General features: G+C 37.8%; 1 protein-coding gene across 6 annotated transcripts in view; it reads right to left on the bottom strand.

Moving 5' to 3' along the window:
• Window positions 1–24,156, bottom strand: part of trio (trio Rho guanine nucleotide exchange factor) — a 145,923-nt gene extending 121,767 nt beyond the window's left edge. For 4 of the 6 annotated variants that reach the window (XM_069509008.1, XM_069509012.1, XM_069509011.1 and 1 more), the window contains exons 1-14: window positions 23,960–24,156; window positions 21,319–21,534; window positions 20,496–20,688; window positions 19,951–20,064; window positions 19,320–19,500; window positions 17,246–17,472; window positions 16,010–16,113; window positions 13,528–13,679; window positions 12,632–12,855; window positions 12,304–12,384; window positions 11,847–12,044; window positions 11,467–11,589; window positions 10,717–10,908; window positions 10,201–10,376 (exon numbers count right to left, since the gene is read on the bottom strand). In XM_069509008.1, the coding sequence (XP_069365109.1) occupies window positions 10,201–10,376; window positions 10,717–10,908; window positions 11,467–11,589; window positions 11,847–12,044; window positions 12,304–12,384; window positions 12,632–12,855; window positions 13,528–13,679; window positions 16,010–16,113; window positions 17,246–17,472; window positions 19,320–19,500; window positions 19,951–20,064; window positions 20,496–20,688; window positions 21,319–21,500 (2,147 nt within the window). In that variant the 5' untranslated portion in view covers window positions 21,501–21,534; window positions 23,960–24,156. Of the gene's footprint in view, window positions 1–10,200; window positions 10,377–10,716; window positions 10,909–11,466; window positions 11,590–11,846; window positions 12,045–12,303; window positions 12,385–12,631; window positions 12,856–13,527; window positions 13,680–16,009; window positions 16,114–17,245; window positions 17,473–19,319; window positions 19,501–19,950; window positions 20,065–20,495; window positions 20,689–21,318; window positions 21,535–23,645; window positions 23,910–23,959 lie in introns of those variants that run through there. The other 2 variants (XM_069509009.1, XM_069509010.1) reach the window with 2 other exon arrangements.
• Window positions 24,157–25,538: the final 1,382 nt, after the last annotated feature.

Below are 25,538 nucleotides of genomic sequence, written 5' to 3'. Positions count from 1 at the left end.
GCTTTCTCGAGTATGTTTCCTTATGTATCTAGAGCTGCCTAAAACGTTGCTCTTCATATGAAAGTTTGGATGTTTCTTACTCCTTCGCACCACAAATATTTAAAGAAACAATTTGGATTAGCTAAATTAGTAACAAAGATACCATATACACTGATTCTAAAGTCTTCGCAGACAACGTCATACCTAAACAGATAGTGCCTAGTGGTATAGATTAAGCAACACAGTCAGTGGTCACTTACTCAGTTATCATAATTTTTTTTCAGGCAAAGGTGATACAGTGCTGCATTCATTTCTTCATCCTGACAAAGATATGGATTGGGATATGTTGTGAACTCGAGCTCTTGGACCCCGTGCAGAGACAAATAAAATAATGAACGGTGCCAGAGAATAGATTTATAAGAAGCAGATGGTGATATAATTAAAATGTCAGAATCTAATTTACTTTAATAAAGAATACATAAAAAATCATCAAACTGTTGTTTTATTTGCCTAAATAATTTAAATTCCAAAGTAATTTCCAAAGCCAAATCAATTAAATCAGAAATGATTTGACTTTTGGACATTACTTTGGGGAATAATTTTAGAAGTTCCCCGAAGAGCCTAGTGGTTAGGATGTCCACCTCTGAATAATTGAAGGTTGGGGGTTCAATTCTAGGTACGCATCTCTAAGAGTTATGTGCGTTTTAAACAATTAATTATACTTAACTTGATTTAGCGGTGAAGGAAACATCATGAGGAAATCTGCATGCCTGAGAGTTCTCCATATTGTTCTCAAAGGAGTCAAAGGTATACTATTATGTTCAGCTTGTCGCTGGCTCACTATAGAGTACGGTTCTCTTGAGTGTGAGAAGAGTTTTGGCCATAGTCTACCATGCTGGCCAAATGCGGATTGGTAGACTTCACTTCACACACCTTTGATAACATTTTGGAGAACTCTCAGGCATGCAGGTTTCCACACGATGTTTTCCATCACCGTTAAAGCAATGATATTTAATTATTTAGTTAAAATGCACATAACTGTTCTCCAAGAAGTTATAGGTGCGTGTAAAAAGTACTCTGTGATTCTCATTTCTCAGTGTTAGTATACCTCTATATTTAATGTACTCTGTGCATCAAACCTACTAATGAAAGAGTCATCACATATTCTTTTAAAAGTACTTATGAGACTTACATTAATCTAAAAATACTTTTATACTATTATACTAGCTTCTAAAATTAATAATTGATTTCTTATCTAGCAGAAGAATTACTATAGCCTTTTTTAATCCCTTTCATAACTTTATTTTAATTAATATGAGTAGTAAAACGATTTGCGGATAGCTTATGTCACTGATAAAAACACCTCTCGAGTTGTTTCAATGAAAACCTCATTTGACGTAACATTTGTCGAGGTTCTTATATGACATCAAACTTCAAAACGCGTCCGCAATAGCATTTTTCATACAATAAATTTTATCGATAGTGTAAATGAACTGTCAAAACATTTTTTGTCCACATCTATCCTTTGTGGACTGTCTCACCGAACCGTGATAGGAAAACCATATTTTGACATTGATGCTGTCATTAAATGATAGATGCAGTCGATTCGCAATCGGCCTGCAGGACTGTTCCGCAGATATACATATATGTAAAGTAATTCATATTGCTATTGATACGCTTCACGTACCAAATATCTAAATTATCCTTGACTTTTAAACTCATTATCCAAGCTCATCATTGTGTCGTTCAACACTAACAACGCCACAGTATAGATATCGGAACATTAATTTGCATCTTGATACATTTAATAAAGAGCCTATTGTATAAATATTACAAAGTAGAAATTTTCAAGAAACGGTATCATAGTCATATAGTACATTAGTGTACGAGAGCATAAGCACATAATGCTTAGCGTTCAAATTGTTGATTTTATTTCGGCTAACGAATTTTATATCCACGTGCAGTTCAGGGGATCAGACTCGGTCGTTATAGTCTCGTTATTAAAAGTTGGAAAGAGCGAATATGCTTTTCAATAAGGTGAATGATGCAGGGGGGCGTAAGCGAGGGTAGGCCAAGGGCTCTCCACAATTAAGAGCTGGGAGGGGAATGGCTACCATATGCACCTTTATTGTCTGCTATTTTATGTTGCGAAAACATGTTTTACGTGTATTGGACGGACGGGCGGACGGACGGACGTCGGTTTGGATTAGGATAGTCTGTGAAGTAGCCGACTCTTTGACAACTTACAGCAGATGAATCGGATTTAGTCTCATTGATTTGGTCTTAAAAAGTTGTTGCCATTTAAATTATGACAGGAAGTCAGAACTATTGAGAGTTGACCAACCATTCTTTGGACAAGTCCTGACTAGTAGTTGATAGACACATGGACTCATAAAGAATTGACTAGGTCTGATGACAGAGCAAGGTGGACGCGTTAATTTAGTCTTGTCACAGGGCCTAAGAAACTTTACACTTAAACCGTTTAGGTACTTGAATATTCAAGTCAAGGTAACATTCTCTGTGGATAATAGGTTTAATGGGTGGCTTAAGAAAACACCGTAAAATAGTCGATAGATTTTAAGCTCCTTGCATAATAATCCGAAAATCGCAATCATACCGAAGCGAAATAACCGTGAGAAAGTTACGGTTGCGTATTTATCTTGCGTACAGGCTTTAACACTTTTATTCTGAAAAGGGTAAAATTACTTTCATAATGTAAGAAGCGTTTGATACTGCATATTAAATTGCATGGTTTTTGAATGTCTTATTAATATCACAATATCAAAATATATTAATTGCCCTATGAGTTATATTACCCACACAGTAGTTTTATTAATTTAAATAGTGAGCGAACGAGTAGTTGAAGTGTTACCGTCGCCTATGAACATGTGCAGTATCAAAAGAACGGTCAAAGTGTTGCCGGCTTTTGATTAATTTGTTGAGATTTCCTTATAATCTACTAGATAATATCCACGACTTCGTCCGCGTGGATTTAGTTTTTTTTTTAATCCCGTAGGTATTTTTAGGTTTTCCAGGATAAAAAGTAGCGTATGTCCTTCCTCGACATGCAAGCTATCTCTGTACTAAATTTCGTCAAAATCGGTTGTACGGATGGGCCGTGAAAGGCTAGCAGACAGACAGACACACTTTCGCATTTATAATATTAGTGTGGATAACGATGAAGTTTGAAGGTTTCAATTGGTTTGTAAGCATTTTGGATATTGTAATACGAAATCAATTGCACTCATAACGTCTGACTTACGCAGAATTCTCGTACCCAAGAGTACATGTAACTTTATTCGCAAGCTATATTTATTTTGTGGGTGCTCGAGACGAGTGGTACCTACGATACAGCGATATAAATGTTCCGATAGATGCGGCAATTCTGCCGGAACAGCGGTGTCCGCAGTCCACACTCCTGTCAATCGTAATCCGCTTTAGATTTCTACGAACACTATAGGTATATAGGTATCACTACTCACATTATAAATGCGAAAATGTATTTTATTGTTGGTTTATTGGTTTGTCCTTCAATCAAATCGCGACGGAGCAACGGATCGACGTGATTTTTGCATGGGTATTGTTAAATAGCAGGAGATTGAAAATCAAAGAGTTCCTAAATTCACGCGGACGAAGTCGCGGGCATCAGCTCGTTAGGTATGAGTTGGAACAGACTATACTATATAGGTACCTACTAAAGGTACCATATGACAACGTGAATAATAATATGTACTCAGTAGTGGGCCAGCGATAGGTGATCATGATGCGCAAGATTAATTTTTACAAACGGGCTGCGTTCAAAGCGGATTGCTTTTGATAGGACTGCGGAAATGTTCGTTGGAACATGTTACTATGAAGCGCCGCATCTAGTGGAAAACTGATATCGATGGAACAATATCAATAAAGTGTGGGGGTGGAGACGACGTACAGATCTCAGGCCGCTCGCCCCAACCGACGATCACCGGAAAAAGCGATTGTGAGACAATTTAAATCACTCGCGAGACCCATCAACTATTGTTGTCGACTTCCCGGCAAAGTGATCCCACTTTGGCATCTCACATCATCTAGTTGTATGCTATAAAATTGCCCTGTTATTTCTAGCCTTTGCATGATCATTAATAATGTAGGTTTTTAGGGTTCCGTACCTCAAAAGGAAAACGGAACCCTTATAGGATCACTTTGTTGTCTGTCAAGAAACCTACAGGGTACTTCCCGTTGACGTAGAATCATGAAATTTGGCAGGTAGGTAGGGGTTATATCAGACATTAGGGGAAAAATCTTAATAGATATAGCAAGCAAACGAGCAGGCGGGTCACCTGATGTTAAGTGATTACCGCCGCCCATGAACATTTGCAGCACCAGAGGAGCCGCCGATGCGTTGCCGGCCTTTTAGGAATTTGTTGGTCCGCCCCTTGAACAACCCCATGTTATAATCTAGTGGGAACACCGCCGATGGGAGTTGGTTCCACAGTTTGCACGAATTTGTGGTCACATCATAAGAAAAAAAATTAAAACGTGTTTCCAACAAATATTGCTATTTTCGACATCCAAAGTAAGATTGCTATATCAAGTGGGGTATCATTGGGGAGGGTGGGAAAGGGCTTTACCTGTACATTTTAAAACAGATTTTTTTTTTTTTTTTATACATAATAGTTTTTGATTTATCGTACAAAATGTAGATAAAATACGATTGTAGTACGGAACCCTCAGTGGGCGAGTCTGACTTGCACTTGGCCGGTTTTTTTTTTAGTTTATAGCATACGGTCACCACCTAATCAAGATATTTGCGTAGCCTATGTCCATTTCCGGGATGCAACTTGTCGCGTATGAAATTTAGTTAAAATTGGTTAGGCGGATGGACCGTGAATAGTTATCAGACAGACAGACACACTTTTGTATCAATCAATAAGAAGACAGTTCTTAGGAACATGCTTAAAACCAAAGTACAAAAAAATTATGAAATCCCATTTAGGAAATAATGCACGCCTTTCAGACTTCGGTATTAATTTTAAAATGGTTCCAATTTATACGCTAGCCGCATTAAAATCGATTAAGCATTCAACATTTTACCTTAGTACCTACCTACCATAAGCTAATTAGATAAAAGTAGTTGTCCAAAATACAAACACGAAGCATACTCGACTCATATTGTCATGGAACGAATAACGTCGACAAACTTTTAACAAGCACCCGAAGGGGAGCATAAAACTCAATACAAGTGTAAATATTAACAAGAACTGGCTATGAGCAATTTGATAGTTCCGCAACTTCGAAAAAATCGAAAATCTAAATATATAAAAGGAAAAGCTGACTGACTGGCTGACTAATCTATCAACACACATCTCAAACTACTGGACGGATGGCATACAGATAGCTATTATGATGTAGACATGTAAGCAATAGTCCGTTTAATTCGTGGACCCGCGGGATACACGAGTAAAAATTATTTTTAAAGAAGGAAGAGCTTACAAGAATAAAAAAGGACACCTTTGTCATTAATTCAAAATTGTTTAGAGATAGAGAGCGAAGCGAGCGACGCGTACTCTATTGGAGGTGTCGCGAGAGACCCTCGGTGCACTCTATGCTCTATGCTGCGCTGCGCATCCTGTCTCCCCTAAAAATATCGTAGTTATTATTTACTATTACAGGATATTATAAAGTAATGAGATGGTGATTACAAAACGTTGTCTGAGTAGTTTTAATTTTATTATAAATTTTTATGCAATTCTGTTAAAAAAATTTGGTGTGTATGTATAACAAAGATTCAAACTTTCGCATTTAGCATAATTCTCATTAGTAATAGTGGCAGGAAATAGGATAGTTAAGTTCAATGGTAATACGGAAGAAGCAATAATTAAAAATTTAAATTTATTGCCTACTTACATGATATAACTTCGTATTGTTCAAGTTGTACCAAGTATAACGCGTAAAATTTAACTCCTCACGCGCCATTTTGACTTTTTGTGTCAAATTTCATGTCAAAAGTGCGATTTTAGTCCTTACTCTAAGGGTAAACCGTACTTTTGACATGACAGTTGACCCATAGTAAAAATGGCGCGCGAGGAGTCATTTTGTACGGATTGTATACAAAATTATTGCGATCTAACGTTGACAAAAAATGGGTATTATAAATGTTGAAGAGTTAGTAAAATACCATTTTAGGATCGCAAAATAAAACATTATTCATTCCTCTTTTCAAAAAATATGAGGAACAAATAAGGCATGAAAACTTTATATAAATAAATAAACCCAATATCATTTAAAAGAAGAATAAAACCTACCAGATTGCTCTCAGAACATACCCTTGCTGCAAACATTTGTGATCAAGTACTAGACGGAATTTCAATGGAAACAAAACCACCTACAAACGTTAGGGACCTCACCCCAATTCAATACGAAAACTAAATATTTGAACACGACTAGGTACATATACCGTACATATACATCCATATTAATCTATACTTATTCACATTAATGTTATTATAAATGCGAAAGTGTGTCTGTCTTTCTGCTAGCTTTTTACGGCCCATCCGTTTAACCGATATTAACGAAATTTGGCAAGGAGAGAGATTGTTTCAGAAAATCAAAGAATCCTGCCGAAAAAAAAATCCACGCCGAGGAAATCGTGGGCATCAATATATGAGACCTACCATGGTAGGCTACCTTTTATCCCAGAAAATCAAAGATTCCCACAGGATTTTTATAATCCGAAACATACGCAGACGACGTAGCGGGAATCATCTAGTGTTTTTATAAAGAAGACTTGTACTTAATTCATGTTAAAAGACCTGTGAGTAGAAACTTATTTAAATGTATTTCTTGAACCTGCATACTATTCTAATTGTTTGAAGGCTAACTTTAGTAATTAATTAATTAGTATTATGGATGCACATAGAGTAGGTAAATAATAGGGTTAAACCGAATTTGCTATAAAACCACAACCTTACAGTTTCAAATATTAAATCACCACAAAATCATATCGTTTATTTATTTTGAAGAGATCGATCGTAGTATTCAATTCGATTTACTTGGCGCGTAACCACGTAAGTAGCGCTGGAGCGAGAAAACGTACGTCGCTCCGTGGTCTTACCCGATGGTAAACTGCGCGACTCACAAGCCATAGCAACTTGCAGTGCATTGCGGCGAATGCAACTTGGCAACCTGGTAGAAAATCGGTTTACTTCTATGGTAAAAACTGCAATAGACTTTATCAAAAAAAAAAACCCGCGTAGTTTTTTTTAATAATTAGCTTAGCTTGATGTCCAGTATCCTACTAATTTTAATAACCTAATAGAAAACTATTTCTGTTTGAAATTGCCGCTTCTTACAAGTATTAATGTCATCATCATCATCATGAGTAACCTTTCGCCAGCCAGCTACTTAGCACAAGTCTTCTCTCAGAAAAAGAAGGGTTTAGGCCGTAGTCCGCAACACTGGTCAAGTGTGAATTTGCAGACTTCACATATCTTTGAGAATATTGTGGTAAATTCTCAGGTATTAGAACAAGTGATATTTAATTCCTTAAAAAACATATAACTCCGAAAAGTTAGAGGCGTCTGCCCAGAACGGAACCGCCGACCTCCTGAATAAGAAGCGGTCGTCTTTACCACGTCTCTACTAACGACTCTACTACGGTACTAATTTAGTTCAATCCTTTAGTAAGCTAACTTGACATAAGCGTTGAGGTAAATCTGTCTTATACTCATAATAAGGGACATCGTGCTGGACATCTCCATATATAAAGTAAGTAATAACGTAATCCTATCTCGGGTTGTCTAGTTTTTAACTTGAAAACGTATACTAAGGGCTCAGGACGAAAATAAAGCTTGGAAGAATAGCCCGCATAGTGAATGGCTTGATAAGGGCATGAAACTCCCAGTCATCCTGTAGTCTGGCGCCACTGGTAGAGCCACTTATCCTCTTACGGTAAACAAGTCGGACAGGAGCTGAATGCACACCGCAAGCAAATGACTATACATTACTAGTAGTAACCGAGAAATAAATTTAAAACCATTAGTAAGAGTTTAGCGCAACGCATACCTTCGGGGTGAAGTGGATCCGATGCCCAACATCTTTTTGATAACAACTTATAGGAAAACTAGCTTATTCTCGCGACTTGGTCCGCGTGGACTACACAAATTTCAAATCCCTATTTCACCCCATTACGGGTTGGATTTTCCTAAAACCCTTTCTAAGCGGATGCCTACGTCATAATAGCTATCTGCATGCCGAATTTTAGCCCGATCCGTCCAGTAGTTTGAGCTGTACGTTGATAGATCAGTCAGTCAGTCAGTCAGTCACCTTATCCTTTTATATAATTAGATTTTACAAAAGTACGTTGAAATTAAAACGCAGAGGAGACTGACGGTGCATAATGGACGCGTCGTATATCGGTTTGGCCTATCAAAAACAAACGTTGCACTTCAACTCTAAGGCGGTTGCAACGGTGCGCGTTGCGCCTTAAGATAAAACTTTTTTCGTGTTACCTTTAAAGAATACACCATCATCAACATAATTGACCCATCACTGGCTCAATACTGAGCACGGATCTCGTCTCATAATGAGAAGGGTTTGGCCATAGTCTACCACGCTGGCCATGTGCGGATTAGTAGACTTCACACACCTTTGAGAACATTATGGAGAACTCTCAGGCATGCAGGTTTCCTCACGATGTTTTCTTTCACCGTTAAAGCAAGTGATATTTAATTAATTAAAACGCACATAACTCCGAAAGGATAGAGGTGCGTGCCCGGGAGCGTGCACGCTCGCTGCAGCGCTGGCCAAGTGCGGATCCGCAGACTTTTTGCCTCACATCGCAAATCAATCAGTCTTATTCAGCTGTAGTTAGCTATACACGACACACGTAAAAGGAACTGCAGGCAAAAACTAGTTACAGTTTTTCCTGTTGCGGCGACATGTTATTTTTAGGTTACAATTCGAAGCTGAGAATCAAACGATGCGTAAGTAGATCTTCTTTGTGCTACTTTAATAAATAAACCTTTGTAATATTGACCAATGAAAATGAGGTTGAATTAAACATAAATATAAAATATTATAACGACTTCGTTAGACGGAATAAATGTCCAAGTCTTTATACACTACCTAATAAATTTATGCATAATTAGGTTCAGTTGTATGACAGACGGTTATAGTTACGTTACAGTTGCCGATAAACTTTAACCACCAATAAAAAGCAAAATAGTGTCTCAAGTCAGTATTCATACTACATGATCCAAAAATCTGGGGTGCAGTTCTTTGTGGATAATAATATAGAAGATTCCCTTTGATAGCGTTGATTGATATAATGATAGTGGTGCACTGTTCTAGTTAACTTCCAGCACAAGACTCGTGGATTGCGTAAATTAAAGTTGAAGATATAATGTTGGTCCAAAGTTAACAAATTTGCGTTATTATGAACGGTCAAAGTTTAACGGTAACCGTAATGAAACTTTAACTGTCTGGTGTGCAACTGGGCCGAAGTAATCGCAACATTTTTGCACAGGCTATCATTAAGTCTGACATTTTAAGGAGTGTGTTAATTTTAACATTCCGTTTAAGCAAAAAACGTCGACCGGATGTTAGAGGACATTGCTAATCTAGATACATTTTAATAAACTACGCATTTATTTTACGAAGTATCGACGGTTAATTTTACTTGTTTTAGTTGCAAGTGTTCTTGCACAATCAATGTTCTTTAATAAAAAGTCTCCTTTGTGTGAAGCAAGATCTAAAATTACTTACTACAAAAGAAATCGTACTACGAAAGAAAGAAACAAACAAAGTCTAACAAAAATATGAAATTACCTTATACACACAAAATGTTTTTATGTGTTCCGAAACAAAACAATACGAGGAGTATTGTTTTGTTTCAGAACACATAAAAATGCCGTGAAACCAAAATCTAAAATTGCCAACTACAAACGAAATTGTTACATGTTCCGTAACAAAACAAAACTTATTGCCGTTATCAAAAATCTAAAATTGCCTACTACAAACAAAATTTTTACATGTTCCGTAACTCATTGCTGTTACTTAAAATCAAAAAATTGCCAACTTACTACAAACAAAATTGTTATGTGATCACTGATCAGAAACAAGCGAGCGCCGTGCTCCTACAAGGCTTTCATCAGTTACAACGGAGACACAACGCCGCCATTTCGGCGCATCTCCAGATATTTTAATAACTTTACAAAAGAACCTAGTATAAGAGGATTGACTAACCTTAGATCCTGCAGCAACGCTTCGCCGTGGGCAATGGTAGCAGCACAAGCGTCGAGCGAAGCGACGCGATGCTGCGCGCATTGTTCGAGCGCTCTCCGCGCTGCTTCGGGGCTTTCATCAGTCACGCCGCTCGTGCCACCACCGCCACTTCGGAGCGTCTCCAGCCATTGTAGTAACTGTACAAAGGAAGCAAAATAATAAAAAACATAGAATATGTACTGAATATACAAAAAATTGACTATGCCAAAATTGTTTTTACAAAAAAAGACTAAAATATGGTTCCTAAGACAGTTACCTTGTATCACCTATGGTTTGGGATTTCCCCATACTGTCCCAGTGAAAAAACACACTGTATACAATAAAGCATCTCGATAAAAATGACGACTTCAAAACAGCTGTTCTGTTCGGAACCCATCTTAAATGTTTGCGCGCTAGTGCGATAATTAAATGGTAAAAGTCTAATTTACCGTTTTGATTGTGAAACATTACGAAAAAATATAAAGAAATAGCTAATACCTCTTTTTCATGCGTGTAGAGCAAGACAGCCAGATCTAGTCGTCTTCTTCGTCGGTCGCCCCTAGCTGCGAATGCGGCAACGTGTGCTTCTAATTCCCGCGCCACCCCTAATACTTCCTCAGCGTCGCATTCACCAGATCTTGCCAACTCTTCCGCTGCCGCTAGAAGCTTCTCGGCGTTTGTGTATGTATTCTGATAACAGGGAACAAAGTTAATAATACTGTATTATGTGTTTCATCCGAAAAGGCCATTGGCAGTTAATTCGTAACACAATAGGCACAGAGGCAGGACATGATATTACATACTGGCCTGGAGATCAAAGAATGCGTTAGACTACTGTGTCTCTCTTTATACTATGCTATAGGTATCAAACTTTTCCATTTACAAAAAAAAAGCTTGGTTTGTCTTTTATTGTTTTTATTTTACAATTGCGCAAAAAATGAGCAGATCAATAAATAAATATTCTAGACTAGATAATGCCCGCGACTTCATCCGCGTGGATTTAGATTTTTTTTAATCCCGTGGGAACTCTTTGGTTTTCCGGGATAAAAAGTAGCCTATTTCCTTCCACGGTGTTCATGCTATCTCTGTACCAAATTTCGTCAAAATCGGTTAAGCAGATGGGCCGTGAAAGGCTAGCAGACAGACAGACAGACAAACTTTCTCATTCATAATATTAGTATGGATTGCAGCTTTTACTTTAAACAAAGATATTTGATGAGAGTGCAAATGAATTTTAACGCAACATACCTGTGCAACATTTTCGAAGTGTTCATGAGATTTCTGGTAAGTCCTAGCCTTGTGGAGATTCTTTCCAATTCCTGTGTTTTTCATCAAGAACTTCTCGCCATGGTTTCCTAGCCAATCTAACACCTAAAACAAATAACACGATGGATTAATTTTTATATTGAAAAAGAATAAAAAATTGTGGAGCTAGTAATGGCAACTTTTGTCCCATTTCATTCTATCTATAATCTGTGGATAGGTCTTACCAACATTGTCATTTGTCAAAGATCGTATGGTCTTTTAAAAGAAATAACAATATCAGATTTGATTTTTTATTGAAGTGAGATGAAAAATATCTTTTAGCCCTCCAGTGGTCGGGCTCTAGTTACAAATCTACTACCAACCTGCCTACAGTCCTCCTTGTACAGTAGCAGCGCGAGTCGCTGGTGCAGCTTGAGCCGCGCCTGGTGATAGCGCGACTCGAGCGCCCGGTGATGGCCGAGGATCTGGTGGATGACAGCCAGCACGTGGTTCGCGCCCGAGCTGTAGTCCGCGGCCGGGTCGCCCCCGCTGCCTCCCGCGGAACTTACGGAGCCTTCATTCTGCAGAGATGAATAATTTCTTAGTAGATACCTCCCTGCCCCCTTATTGTATTGATTTCAGCCATTTCTTCCATGGTAGTGATAATATAGGTAAGTGCTCGAGGATCAGAGCTTGTCGAGAAGTCTACACACACGTACATAATGTATAAAGCCTCATTAATTATATTTATTGACGGATAAAGCGAACTCTCCATGTCAGAGCCTTATAACTTCTGAAAAACTTATGGTAAGATAAATTAATATAATAAAATGGACTCACCATGTCTGCCGGATCTGTCTGATGACAAACTTGCACTAAATGGTCAAGTTGGTACAGCAGTTTCTTACTTGTTGAATGGACCTGTAAATAAAATACGTAATATAGCAAAATTTTACATGTTTGAAGAAAAGGAATATTCTAAGGTCTGGAACCCATGACCAATATCCAATGGATCCGGACTAATATTGAGATATTATTGTATTTTACCTACATACTCATAATTATTAAATAGTTAGTGATCTAACGGGGGGGGGGGGCGGCTTTCACGGCTCATCTCATACCCCGATTGCCATCTCGCTCCCATTTATTAATGCTAATGTCAACTCACCTCAGTATACGCCTGGCACATGTGTTCGTACAGCTGCCGGTGCCTCTGCGCGTGTTGCTCGAGAGCGCGTGGGTCAGCGCAGGGCGGCGCGCCCGGCCCGCCCGTCGCCAACTGCAGCGCCACGGCACACTGCGCGCCCCAGCCGCCCACCGCGCTCGCGTACGCTTCCGCCTTGTGGTGGAACACTACAGACAGCGACAGCACAGCGGAACGCTCCTCCAAACCTACCAATAAACAATACAGGTACATTAGCGAAAGTTGGAACAAAAGCATTATAGTGAACGACAAAACATAGAATTATTCGGAAAATTAATCGGTGGGCGGTGCACATCGTGCTTTCAATTCGATTGTACCGAACTCCGTAACTGTCACTTTGAGTCGGCCAATCATGGCAGTGGCATTACACACAGTACAAACAAGAAGTTAGGTGTTTAACGAATGCATGTTAGTGGCCTCTATTTTTGAATAGCAATTGTTAGAAACGCGGTTTTTTAACAATTGTCATATAATTTTTCTGTCGTTCACTGCATGATTTTAGTTACTGAGCATGCATCTTGAGCGTAACGAGGAATTCAAAGCCACGAGCGTAAATAATTTTGGAGCAAACTTTTCATCTAACTACAGCGAGGAAAAGAAACCAAAAGTACAAGAATTGAGTACAACAAAATTTTAATTACCTAGTTTTTTTCGGGTGATTCAAATTTAATTTCATTAAAATAATATATGGCATTTTAATAGAAAGAAAAAAGTTAGGTACGCCATCCATAGTTCGTCATGTTCAAATTTCAGACTTTTCCACGCTAGCGGTTAAAATGAACTTCCGCACGCATATTTCGAAAGACAAAAAGTGTTTTCTCTTTAAAATATTTCAATTCTATAATAAACAAAATAATAACCTGCAGAAAGCTGTTTGTAGGCGCGTTCGAGGCGATGCGCAAGTGCTGTTATCTGTGGTTCCGCGTAGTGCCTCTTATCCGCAAGTCTACGTGCAGCGGCCGTCACACGCGCTACGCTCGGTCGTCCGCCGCCCGTACAAGCGGCTGCAAACCTGGTAAATATAAAATGTGTCTCTATTAATATGTGCGACTTATAGAAAACAAGCTGACTTGCCCTGGCTTGCCGTTCCTACAAGTGAGCTCCCATATGCATATTGGAGATTTCTTTCAACAAGTTCAAAGTTGTAAACGCACGCTTATTGAAACATTATATTGGAAAGGATTATTTAAATTATAAGAAAGCTTGGGGATGAGTTGCTTTAACAGCTTTGATAGTTCTAACAAAAGTTTAAAGTGATAGAGTGAAACGGTGATAATAATTACAATACCCGGCTGAGTTTGTTGTGACTTGTGGGCTTTTCTCAGACCTGGGCGTTTGGAATCCTGGTAGCTTTAGTTTTAAGTTAACGTAATGAATTATTATCAAGGAAATGTTATTTCTTGTTGCAATGGAATGCTATTGAATAAATAGAGGCGCCCTATTACGTAACATAACCCGAATGCTATTTCGCTCGCTTCTCATGAAAATAAACCTCCACGTGACAAATTCGTAAACAAACGCTCCCTGACATTTGGCTGCAAAACTTAACTCATTTACTTGAATGAATAGAATAATATCAGGAACAAAGGCGTCCGAGTGGGTTTTAACTTTTAAGGTTTTGTCAAAGCGTACACAAATTGCTTATGTAATATATATTTGCATTCAGGACTCGTATATAAGCTTTAATAAACCATTGGCAAACAACAATTGTTCAGAGTCTACTGACTCATGCTGACGTCAGTCAAGAGGTGTTTTGATTGATGGTCAGTGTTAAACAGGAAAGTTCTAAGCGCTATTGTTTATAAACGCTCAGTGTTTCTTAGATTAGGGCAGTGAAATCCAATTCAGTAAGTACCTATACGTATATATTGTTTCACTGAGACGGCTCGTGAAAAGATTTAAAAAAAGGAAGGCGCGGTTTGTGGGAGAGTACAAATTGACATAAAAATCAAGGACTTAAAGGTTTTTGACAACAGCTTTTTTAAGTTCGCAATTCGTACCCTAGCCCACGACCCCACGAGCCGGCTCAGTTAAGGGGTATGTACCTATAGTGAATTGAGGAATTTTGACGTTTTCACAGTTTCTGTATTTTGCCTAACTACACTGGTGCGCTGTCCACTTGTTTTAAGTTGCGGAGATATATACGCCATGTAACCTGCCGAAGCAATGCATGCAATGGCGCATGCGTCTTCGTATTAATCATTAATTACAGTATTAATTACCTATTTATTTAAAATTTCGCGTGTTGCGTGCGCGTCACAAACGAGGGAGAAGATACAAAAGGTGCGATATTACATGTACTACACGGTGGATGCGCTATTGTTAGCGAACTTGCAGCATAAGCACGGGCATACGTCTGGGTAGATAGAGCATGCGTCTAAAGCACGTTGACATGCAATTTGAAAATCAGTTGAAAGCGCATTAGTGTAGGTAAATCTTATTGGAATTTTGTCGTTTGATTACGAATTGGTACAGTATTGCAACGTTTCAAGAACAAGAATTTTATTATTGAAAACCAATTAACGAATTTAAAATTTCTACATGTTTATGTTTGAATTTAAACTTCAATTCTTCTTTGTTTCGTTTTATTGTCTTGAACGGAATAACCAAAACATTTGATTTTATTTCATACTAGCTATAATGTCTGGTATGAGTTGCAAATCTTTTTGTAAAAACGACTAACGCGCCACCTATTGTACTTTGATCGTACCGTTTATTGCCCGTGATGCGATCGCGAAGTTCTACTGGTCAATTCAAAGACAATTTACTATGTAAAAATAGTCAGTGAATAGTTTCATCACAATCGGATGAATGTTATGGGAATGCTGAAGGCATAATGGACAAACAAACAAATGACAGAGATACATTCATATTTATACACAGAGATATAATCTACTTGTAGGAAACAATATTTAATACTAAATTTTCAATCAATGAAACATTGCCAGCTAATGTATGAAGAAGTAAATTAAAATTAATAAAAGGAAATACCTTTAGCAACAGTAAAGATTTAATTGACTCTGCATTAACAAAAAAAATGTATACCTTGTCAGTTTCTTAACTATCTGGATTTCACTACTACAACTACATCCACTTCCTTTCATAATCAAAACCAATTATATTTTATTAATCCAATATTATATTATTACTAGTAAGTATTTATTAAAATGTATAAAGACTCCTTTTCAATGCATAAACCTACTGTACCTTACAGTTTCCTCAATATTAATTCATTCAATGTTTGAGATTTCTCACTAAATGATCCGATCTGATCAAAATCGGTGCCCGACAACAGACAAGTGGGAACTGACTCTTACACAATGAAAATAAATGTATATTTACCGAGCATGCTCTTCCTGAAGGCGTTTCGCTGCGGCGCATGATCGGCCGATCTCTACGTAAGTTGCCAGGAATGCCGTACGATGATTCACTATCCATTCCAGCATCTAGATTAAAATACCCATTTGTAATCTTAATCATTAACAGGATTTTAGTTCTAATGTACAGGTGCGTACTAATCAGGAGCTTTCTCTTATAATGTAGCAGCTCAGAACATCGGTGAGTATGCCAAGCCGAGCTTTAGATACATTGCGCACATTTGTATCAGTAATGATACATCTTCGAACATTGCTATTGTGAGCGACAGTTATAGAAGCAACTCCAGTCATTACTGTACCATTATAATGTCATGTTCAAAGTCGAATCGTAAATATTCCTGGCCGGAACGCACCTTTACATTCATACACATCTTTTGGAATAAAATTATCATCATCAGCAGCAGCTTATAATACAAGGCAAGATAAAAGGCAGACGTAGACCTGTACGTAGACGAACATCTTGGCTCGAAGGTTCTTACCTTCACCAGTGGTTTAACATGAGTACAAGGTCGCTGTTTAGGGTAGCGGTGAACAAGAGCCAGTTAGCCTCAATGATTGCCAACCTCCGGTAGGGGATGGCACTAGAAGAAGGAGATCATCATCATCAACAACCCATCGCCGGCCCACTACTAAACACGAATCTCCTGTCCGAATCTCGCCACGCCCGACCAACTGCGTATTGGCAGATTTCACACACCTTTGAGAACATTACGAGGAACTGTCAGGCATAAAGATTTCCTCACAAGATTTTCTTTCGCCTTTAAAGCAAGTGATATTTAATTTCTTCGAAAAGTAGAGGTGCGTGCCCGAGATCAAACCCCCTACCTCCCGAATAGGAGGCCAACGTCTTTTTTAACCACTAGGCTATCACCACCACTCTAAATAAAATAGTGACACCTATATTCTATCGTTGTATGTGCCCGTTACATCTTCTGTATGTATAAAAAGAAAAGCTGACTGACTGACTGATTGATCCATCAACGTACAGCTCAAACTACTGGACGGATCGAGCTGAAATTTATCATGCAGATAGCTATTATGACGTAGACATTCGCTAAGAAAATATTTTTGAAAATTGAACCCCTAAGAGGATACAGGAGGGGTTTGAAATTTTTGTAGTCCACACGGACGCGAGAATAAGCTAGGAAAACGTATTCTTTAAAAAAAGGTTTAATTCATTGCATTTGTATTTGAACGATACCTTTTCGCAATCCTGTTCAAATAGCCTGAGCTGGAAGCACTGGTCGAGCTGCATCTTCTTGTGTTGCCACAGTTTGTGGGCATGTGCGTGCGCCGAGCGGACGGCCGAGAGTTGCGCCCGCAAGGCGGCGGGCGAACCGCAATGGAACGCGGCTTCCGTGGCTGCCCCGCCGCTTGCCTCCGCGCATGCCGCCGCGGCAGATTCCAGCCTTTGAACTACGCGTTCACCTGAGACATATCAATAAATAATTTTAAATACATAATATTATAAATTGCGTAGCCGGCATGATTCGAACCTGCATCTTCTGGGTTCGCGCCCGACGCCTTGACCGCCTGGCCACGGTTTCGCTTACTGCCAGTGACGAAATTTGTGATATGTATTTATAATTATTTAGTAATTGACTTGAAGTGTAGGTAATAACACCATTATAAAATGTATAAAAATACATATCAATAAGTTCACACAGCTCACTCGATAATGCCTTTTTCTTACCAATACAAGTTAGCCCTTGACTGCGATCTCACCTAGTGGTAACTGAGAATGAGAGATGAAAGCGGGCAAACTTGGAAGATTAGCAGTATATATATAGCGGTTTTTATTAAACCCATACCCCTTATCGGTGTTTACGCAGCATCGTACCAGAACGTTACATCGCTTGGCAGCACTGCTTTGCTGGGGGTGGTAACTACTCATACTCCCACCAGACCAGATTAGAAATTATAAATTCCACCTGCCAGGAATCGAAGCCGGGACTTCCCGCTCCCTCTGACTCGCGTTATTTCATTTTTGCTATCTCGCTTCGATGAGTGACGGCGCCCCAGATTATTGAAAATACCCTCCAAAACTTATCTCCCGAACTTTATATTGTGGTGTTATTGTAATTAGATTTATTTAGTTTGCAATTAAAATATCTTTAACTTTCACTTCGATCTGTTGGTCCATTGCGGCGTTATTTAAGGACAAACCAACATACACATTTATAATATTTAGTACTATGAATAACAAAAGTATAATAAAGTAGGATAGCTGTTAATTTTTTTTTAAATGGAAATTTTTTACTGTCAGTAGCTGTCTGTCAGAGGCTAAAGCTTCCGAAATACTGACTTAAAATTTTTGCAATCAAATTTTTAAAAAAACACTTCCGTAACGCATGAAAAATTATAGTTTTCACTTTGTCTACTTTGTAACATGACGCCACTTCTTATTATGATTTATGAATGTTCCAATATAAAAACAAAAAAAAACGTACGGCCAAAATCGGAAACTCGCAAACAATCAAAGCACATGTCGACTCGCCAACAAACAATCGTTTGCAACATTGCACTGAAATTTGAACACTCAGCGAACGGAGACCGGAGACTACATTAAACACGATAATTTTATTCACGCAATCGAGGCACATACACTATTTTAAAGAAGAGCTAAACTTGACTGAGAATATCAAAGAAATATAAACATAGCTCTTGCATTTTATGCAAGGCGCTACTGCCTTCGGTCCAGTCCATTCTTTTTACCATTCTACCGGTTGCAAGTCACTCAGGCGTAAGGAGTCACGATATAATACGAGTACTTTGTAAATTTTTGACATACGATTTAATACGGCATTTTTTCTAATTTTTTTAATGAACATCGCGTGGCTTTCTATGCAAAGGAAATCATATTTTATATCAGTTAATAAAGGCGAGGTTAATTTTTATGGCATGACATTGCGAAACTGTTTTGTTAAGTAAGATTTAAAACGTAATTAATTAAAAATGCGATGTCTCGGAGCGTTTCACGGTTGCTTTAATACCGCTCTTAACATTTACATTGAAGTAATATGTAAATGTAATATTATGACTGCACCAGTAGCCCATCAGCTACTTTCGCCTGGCGATCGCTTCTGTTCAACAACTCAGCGTCTGGTTTCTAGCAGCTTAGGCTTTTATTGAGTATAAATAGAAGTATCTTAAATATCTTATCAGACATTATGAATCAGATACTTACTATCCGAAGCGCAAAAGCAGGGGCTTTGTTCAGCAACAAAACAAAATAACAAAGGGGAAGCTGGAAAAATGAAAATGAGTTTTCTTACCCTGGGCTTCTAGTTCATCCACTGGTACTTTGCCAAGCCTCTTATTAATATCCGCATGCGCATCTATAGCCCTTCTCGCGCCCGTTACGTCATCGGCAAAATCCGCCCGAGCCACATCCTCTTGCAAATCGTCCAATCGATCCAGCAACTCCCCTGCTTGCCACATCAACTCTTCTAGGGCCTATTGCAATAGTAACAAAAATTACAGACACCAACAATAGTTATAAAAGTTAGTAACACCACTTTTTGTAGTTCGTTCACATTCATCTAAATTTATATAAAAGGAAAAGGTGACTGAATGACTAACTGATCCATCAACACACAGCTCAAACTACTGTATGAATCGGACTGAAATTTGGCATGCAAATATCTATTAAGACGTAGGCATCCGATAAGAAATGATTTTTGGAAATTCAACCCCTAAGGGGGTGAAATAGGGGTTTGAAATTTGTGTAGTCCACAGTTATCATCAAGTCAACATTTTTTATCATAAAACTAGATAATGCCCAAATTTCGTCAAAACCGGTTAAATGGATGGCCCGTGAAAAGCTAGCAGATGGGCAGACAATTAAATTTTATCCTATTGTTTTATAGTTAGCCACTGCACTAAAATGTTTAAAATGAGACTAACCAATCGCAGATCTATCCATTGTGCATGATCATATTGTAAGGTGCCATCTAAATCTGGTGTCAGCTGAGAACTATCTATCACTTTGGGAAGTGCTTCTAAGCTGATCATGGTAGTCTGAAATAATACATACTGATTTAATGATACATTATTAAATTGTGTGGTTTATGTAGACAATTGTCTTGGAATTGTTATTTTTTTAGTTCTGTTTCACGGTAATTCATCTAGTGACATTGTGTTGTGCGACTGTGAGTGAAAGATTGGTACTATGTACTCTGTGCTATGTATTCCTCCATAGACAGGAATTCCCTATTTGCTGAAGAATCTATGGAACACATCCGAAAACTTGCATATCAATGTGGAGAACCGTAGACTGCTTTCCTCCAGTTTATCTGCCAGGTCAGTTGTTTATATGAACATTGTTCACTGTTTTCTTCTATTTTTTCTGTGACGTGTTTTGTTGGTGAGATATTTTAGAACGCTTTTGTTGCTTTAGGGCAGGATGTTATGTAAAAATATTATTATGGATTTATATAAATTTTATATACCTCAAACTTATATTTATGTGCTCCTATCGTTGTGCGCTGCTTCTGCCAGAAATTGTCAGGCTTGACTACAAGTGCCTGATGGACGGATGAAGAGAAGTGCTCTTGCAATACTTTTAATATAGGTTTTATTGCTGCCCATGCTGATCCTCTCATATCAATTAAAATTATAAAGCCATGGGATCTGACAGTATCACTGAAAAAATATGTAAGTGTTTAATTCCATATTTTTTACATTTCCATTTGTTCTTGCGACATAGAACAAACGAATGGGAAAAATAATAAAAAATATGCCTACGAATAATTAAAAATAACCTGCATGCCGGAGCATTATCTATATTATGGAATTTATAATATTCTCAAAGATGTATGAAGTCTGCCAAACTGCACTTTGCCAGCAGGAATCCTGTGCTCAGTAATGGGCTGGTGACGGGTCGACGTGTTATGATGATGATGATGATAACAGTTGTGAATTCTGACATCTGTCAAAATTTCTGACAAAAGTAATTGTTGTATGTAACTGATTAAGTTTATGGTATTTTTGGTATATCTGTGCATTTTAGTCAATCATGGGAGTTCACTTACTCACGATAGTTTGAACTCTAAAATCATGAATGTATAATCATGACCACACCAGCCTAGCTAATCATAGTCCTGATGTGACTTATCAGTGATCAATTAATTCCATAGATGTACAAATATGTTAGTGAGCAAGTGTTTAATAGGAGCTCACTGAGGATTTTGGTGACAAACATGGCAAATGTGCCAAAAGGAAAACATCAAAAAGAACTAGCATCGGGATGCTAGCTGAAAAACATTTGCTTACCTAGGTATGCTAATTAAGTAATGAAGCAAGCGACGATAGTCATCTGGCGTGACGCGATCACGTCTCGAGTTTGCGGGGAACCATATTATAGGCCCTCCACGTCGATCCCGGCCACCAGTGAGCGAAGCAACCCTCTCTTGCAGGAGGGGCAATACGTCCAGTGCACGCGCTCCCACCTCCATCACTGGCCCTCTTCACAGAGGCTTTGTGATGAGCCTGATGTAGAAAACAAAGAATTCTTGTATAAATAGTAGACCTGTTAAATTCTTTGAGTGATAATTTAGGAAAATTTAAAAAAGAGTTCCATACAACTGTATGTACCCCTCAAAATGATGGGACTAGAACAATGAGATTATCTATATAATGTATAAGAACCTCAACTAAGAATTTTGAGTAAATCTAACAAGATCTTTAATAACGTGGCACCAATTATTATCTGGGTCTGTTTAAAGTGAAAAGGCATCTTCTAGATAAACTCAACACAGTACTTGTTTCTTTTTGCCAGATATTATGTATTCCATACATACAATTTGATGTGTAAAATCAATTTTTTTTCGTAAATTGGCTGTTATTTAGCAATGTAGGTCTAACTCATGAAAATAACACAAACGTTAAGTAATGTTAATTGCACCTAAGCGCAAGCCTATATTAAGTATATCTCTATATATAAAAATGAATTGCTAAATGTGTTGCTGATCACAGATCTCGAGAACAGCTGAACCGATTTCGCTAATTCTTTTTAATAATATTCTGTAAAATTGTAAGTATTAAAAAAATAAAAAATGAATTGACTGTTAGGCGGTATGAAGTTCGCCGGGTCAGCTAGTAGTTTAAAAAAATGTTCTATCTCAGATTGTGGGAAAACAATCCATGACTCACTGCAGACTTAAGAGTTCAGAATAGTCTCCAAGTTCAAATTATTATGTTACTATTAAAGCCAACATGACATTGTTATGGTTCAATTTAGTTTTAGCTAGCTATACCTGGCTATGAAAGTGTTGGAGGTGATTAAATACAAATATTATTTAAGAATTGAAGCTATTGTGAGTAATCTGAGTATGCCAGGGATGGACGGGTCTGAAACTATACTTTGTTTAGGGAAACAAGCTAATAGGGAAGTAAGAAACCGAACATTATTGGTTTTAGATAACAGGCATATGGCACGTTAAGATTGGGAGCAAAATGAAAATTACTCACGCTGACTCTCTCTAATACTACAGGGCCTTATGATATGTGTGGCCCTCACACCTCATAAGGTGGCTCTAATTTCACCACAATAAGGCACATAATCATTATAAATAATATCTATCCCGGCTGTATTTATGTGTCTAGTCAACACGCTAAACACTAAAACACATAATCATTGCTATTATTCACTAGTGTGTTATTGAGATTTTTTTATATTGGTTGAGTTGCTTTGTTCTTAAAAAAGTTTCGATACAAGAAAGTCTCTTGTGCAGTATGTGTATTTGGTGTCCCTTACTTTTGTTCTCAATTTTTGATTTTACATTGACCTAGCTTGGACTGTATTCTCATCTAAGTGAACAAGGTATAGTCAGGTATAATTCAACAAAAAAGTAAGTGTATGGCTGTTTATATAATATAATACATTTATAAGAAATATTATTATCTAATTCAAGTCAACCTTCTTTTCAAAGTCAAATCTGTAAGAATGAACATATGACCAAACTAATTTAACAATAGCTAAATGTTTATTTTAAAGTAAAGTAAATATTATACATCTATTGAAAGTTCACTCATCTATACTAGTTAACAATTCAAAAGCACTTGTAATAAGTCTACTTGAATAAAAATATATTCTATTCTATATATATATATATATATATATATGCCATGTCACTAAAATTTATGTGTTGTGTTTGTTTGTTACTCATGCAATTACTCATTATTCATCCAATTGAGTTGAAACTTTGTACAATAGTTTTTGACACTTGCGTGAAGATTCTGACAAAGTACTATCAATATACAGTGTGGTGCACAAGGCATATATTTCAACACATGGCAGGCAATAAAAATCAGAACATATTTACATAAGTGTGTATTTAACACAAGAAAATAATGTGTTAGCAGTTTCAACGTAGTGAAACACTTATATAAATTACAAAAACCACTCATTATCAAAAATATTAGCATTAGTATTATATAATGTATATGCTTTACTAATTAAATATCTGCTTACCAATACCAGTATGCAACACTTTTCTTTAACATAAATAAACTTATACACATAATAAATTATTATATAAACAAAAATACTGTGCAGCATGCAAGCAGTAGAATATAACAAAAAAAAGCAAGGTATGCACCTTTATTGTTATTCAGAACATTGAATAGAAATTGTGTGTTCGTTTCTTTACAAAGCGAAAGACCAACGCCAAGTAAAGAACAGGGGAGTAAGCACTGCTGACATCCTATTATGTTTACGTAAATCATCGGTTAGGATTGATGAAACGAAACAGCTCATATTACGAGCGAGTTAATGAATAAAATTTTACTTGTACATTTACACAAGATATTTTAATTAAAATAATCGCTTCGGCTGCGATGACAAATTGTTGTAGATATATATTTATACATGGCACAACAAATAACCTCAGACCAGCCATCAATTTGAACTAACCGTGGTGACTCAAAGATGCGTATTTCAGTCAGGTATAAAAGGTTCGGCACACATTATTGTCACAGTTATTATTTTCACTAAAACATTTACAAATAAACACATTGATGTTAAAATTTGTTAAAACCTTAGAGTATTTAAACTAAGTTAAAAGTTAAAACCCATATTCAGCTGAAGATAAAAACATACGGACTGCTTTACACCCGTATATTCAATGTACCTACTCTGTGACTACACCACAGTCCACACTAAAAACAAAGAGTATATAATCACTACGTTTTAGGCTGACAATATACGTCAGGTTATTTTCATCCGGTCCGATCCGGTCCGGCTACCTAAAGACACTAGATATAGAAGTCTAATTCTTGCGTCAGACTTTTTCTGAACTCAGTCTTTCCGCAGCATTATCCCGAGAGCATGCGTACGAAGCAAAAAGAAAAGGTGATTGTTATTGTTACTTATTGCATCTATCTACTTGTGTTGACGCAAAAGATGAACAAACGTCGCTATTAGATTCAATGAGGATTCAGATTCAATGGATTCGATTCACCCAATCAATTTGACAAGACTTACTGAAAGTCATTTCCATATTAAAGTCCAAAATTACTGAGACACCCAAGAATCATGATGATAATATAGCTATTAATGATGGCTATTCTGGGAAATATCGAAACCAAACTTAACCTTAACCTCAAGGTACCTAACGTGACTTGCGAAAGATTGCTATAGTTATTAGTTACTAATAATTATTTGTGAACTTAAGTAGGTAGCTATATCCATATTAATATTATAAATACAAAAGTGTGTCTGTCTGTCTGCTTGCTTTTCACGGGCCATCCCTTCATCCGATTTTGATAAAAGGTACAGAGATTCTTCTTCTTCGTCGTATCACTCTTGGCAGAGTGGTCGTGGTCATCACGAAGCAACGTCTTTGAGGGCAGATGTTATATGCCTCACGAGCATTCGCCACTTCTCCCTGCTGGCCGACAGCCTGGTACACTCGAGCAAAGGACCACCCACAGCAGACTTAATTTGGTCGGTCCATCGCATGGGTGACCTTCTTCGCCCTCTGGTGCCCTCTACCTTGCCCTGCACGACAAGACGTTCGATGGAGTCACTCTCACGCCGGGAGACGTGTCCGAAGAATTTTAATATACGACTCTGTACTAATGCCGAAAGTCGTTTTTTAATGCCGAGGTTCAGAGATAGCTTGCATTTTGATCCCGGAAAATCAAAAATTTCCCGATTAACGATAATTAACGATACGTCCGTTCAGAGCCAACGCTAGAAACAACTGGCTAGCCGAAAGGAGAAACTCGATATCTATTTCGTCACTGATGTGAAGTATGCGGACTGCGAATTCAGGCAACCGGATCGGCAATAAACCTGAAACGCCTGACGGCAGCTTCCGGCTTGGATGAGCAATCAGGTTACCGGACCGGACGTGAATTTTACGTTCTAACCAATCAAACAAATGTTATGGCTCCAATGCCTTCAGGTAGCCGAACCGGACCAGATGAAAAACCTGATGTGTATTACCAGCCTTAAGAGACCGCACTTTTATACAAAGCCGAAAATGCAT

The sequence above is a fragment of the Maniola hyperantus genome, chromosome Z (genome assembly GCF_902806685.2).
Source record: "Maniola hyperantus chromosome Z, iAphHyp1.2, whole genome shotgun sequence".
NCBI lineage: Eukaryota > Metazoa > Arthropoda > Insecta > Lepidoptera > Nymphalidae > Maniola > Maniola hyperantus.
The sequence above is the reverse complement of the archived record's forward strand: the minus strand, read 5'-3'. Positions and strand labels throughout refer to the sequence as shown.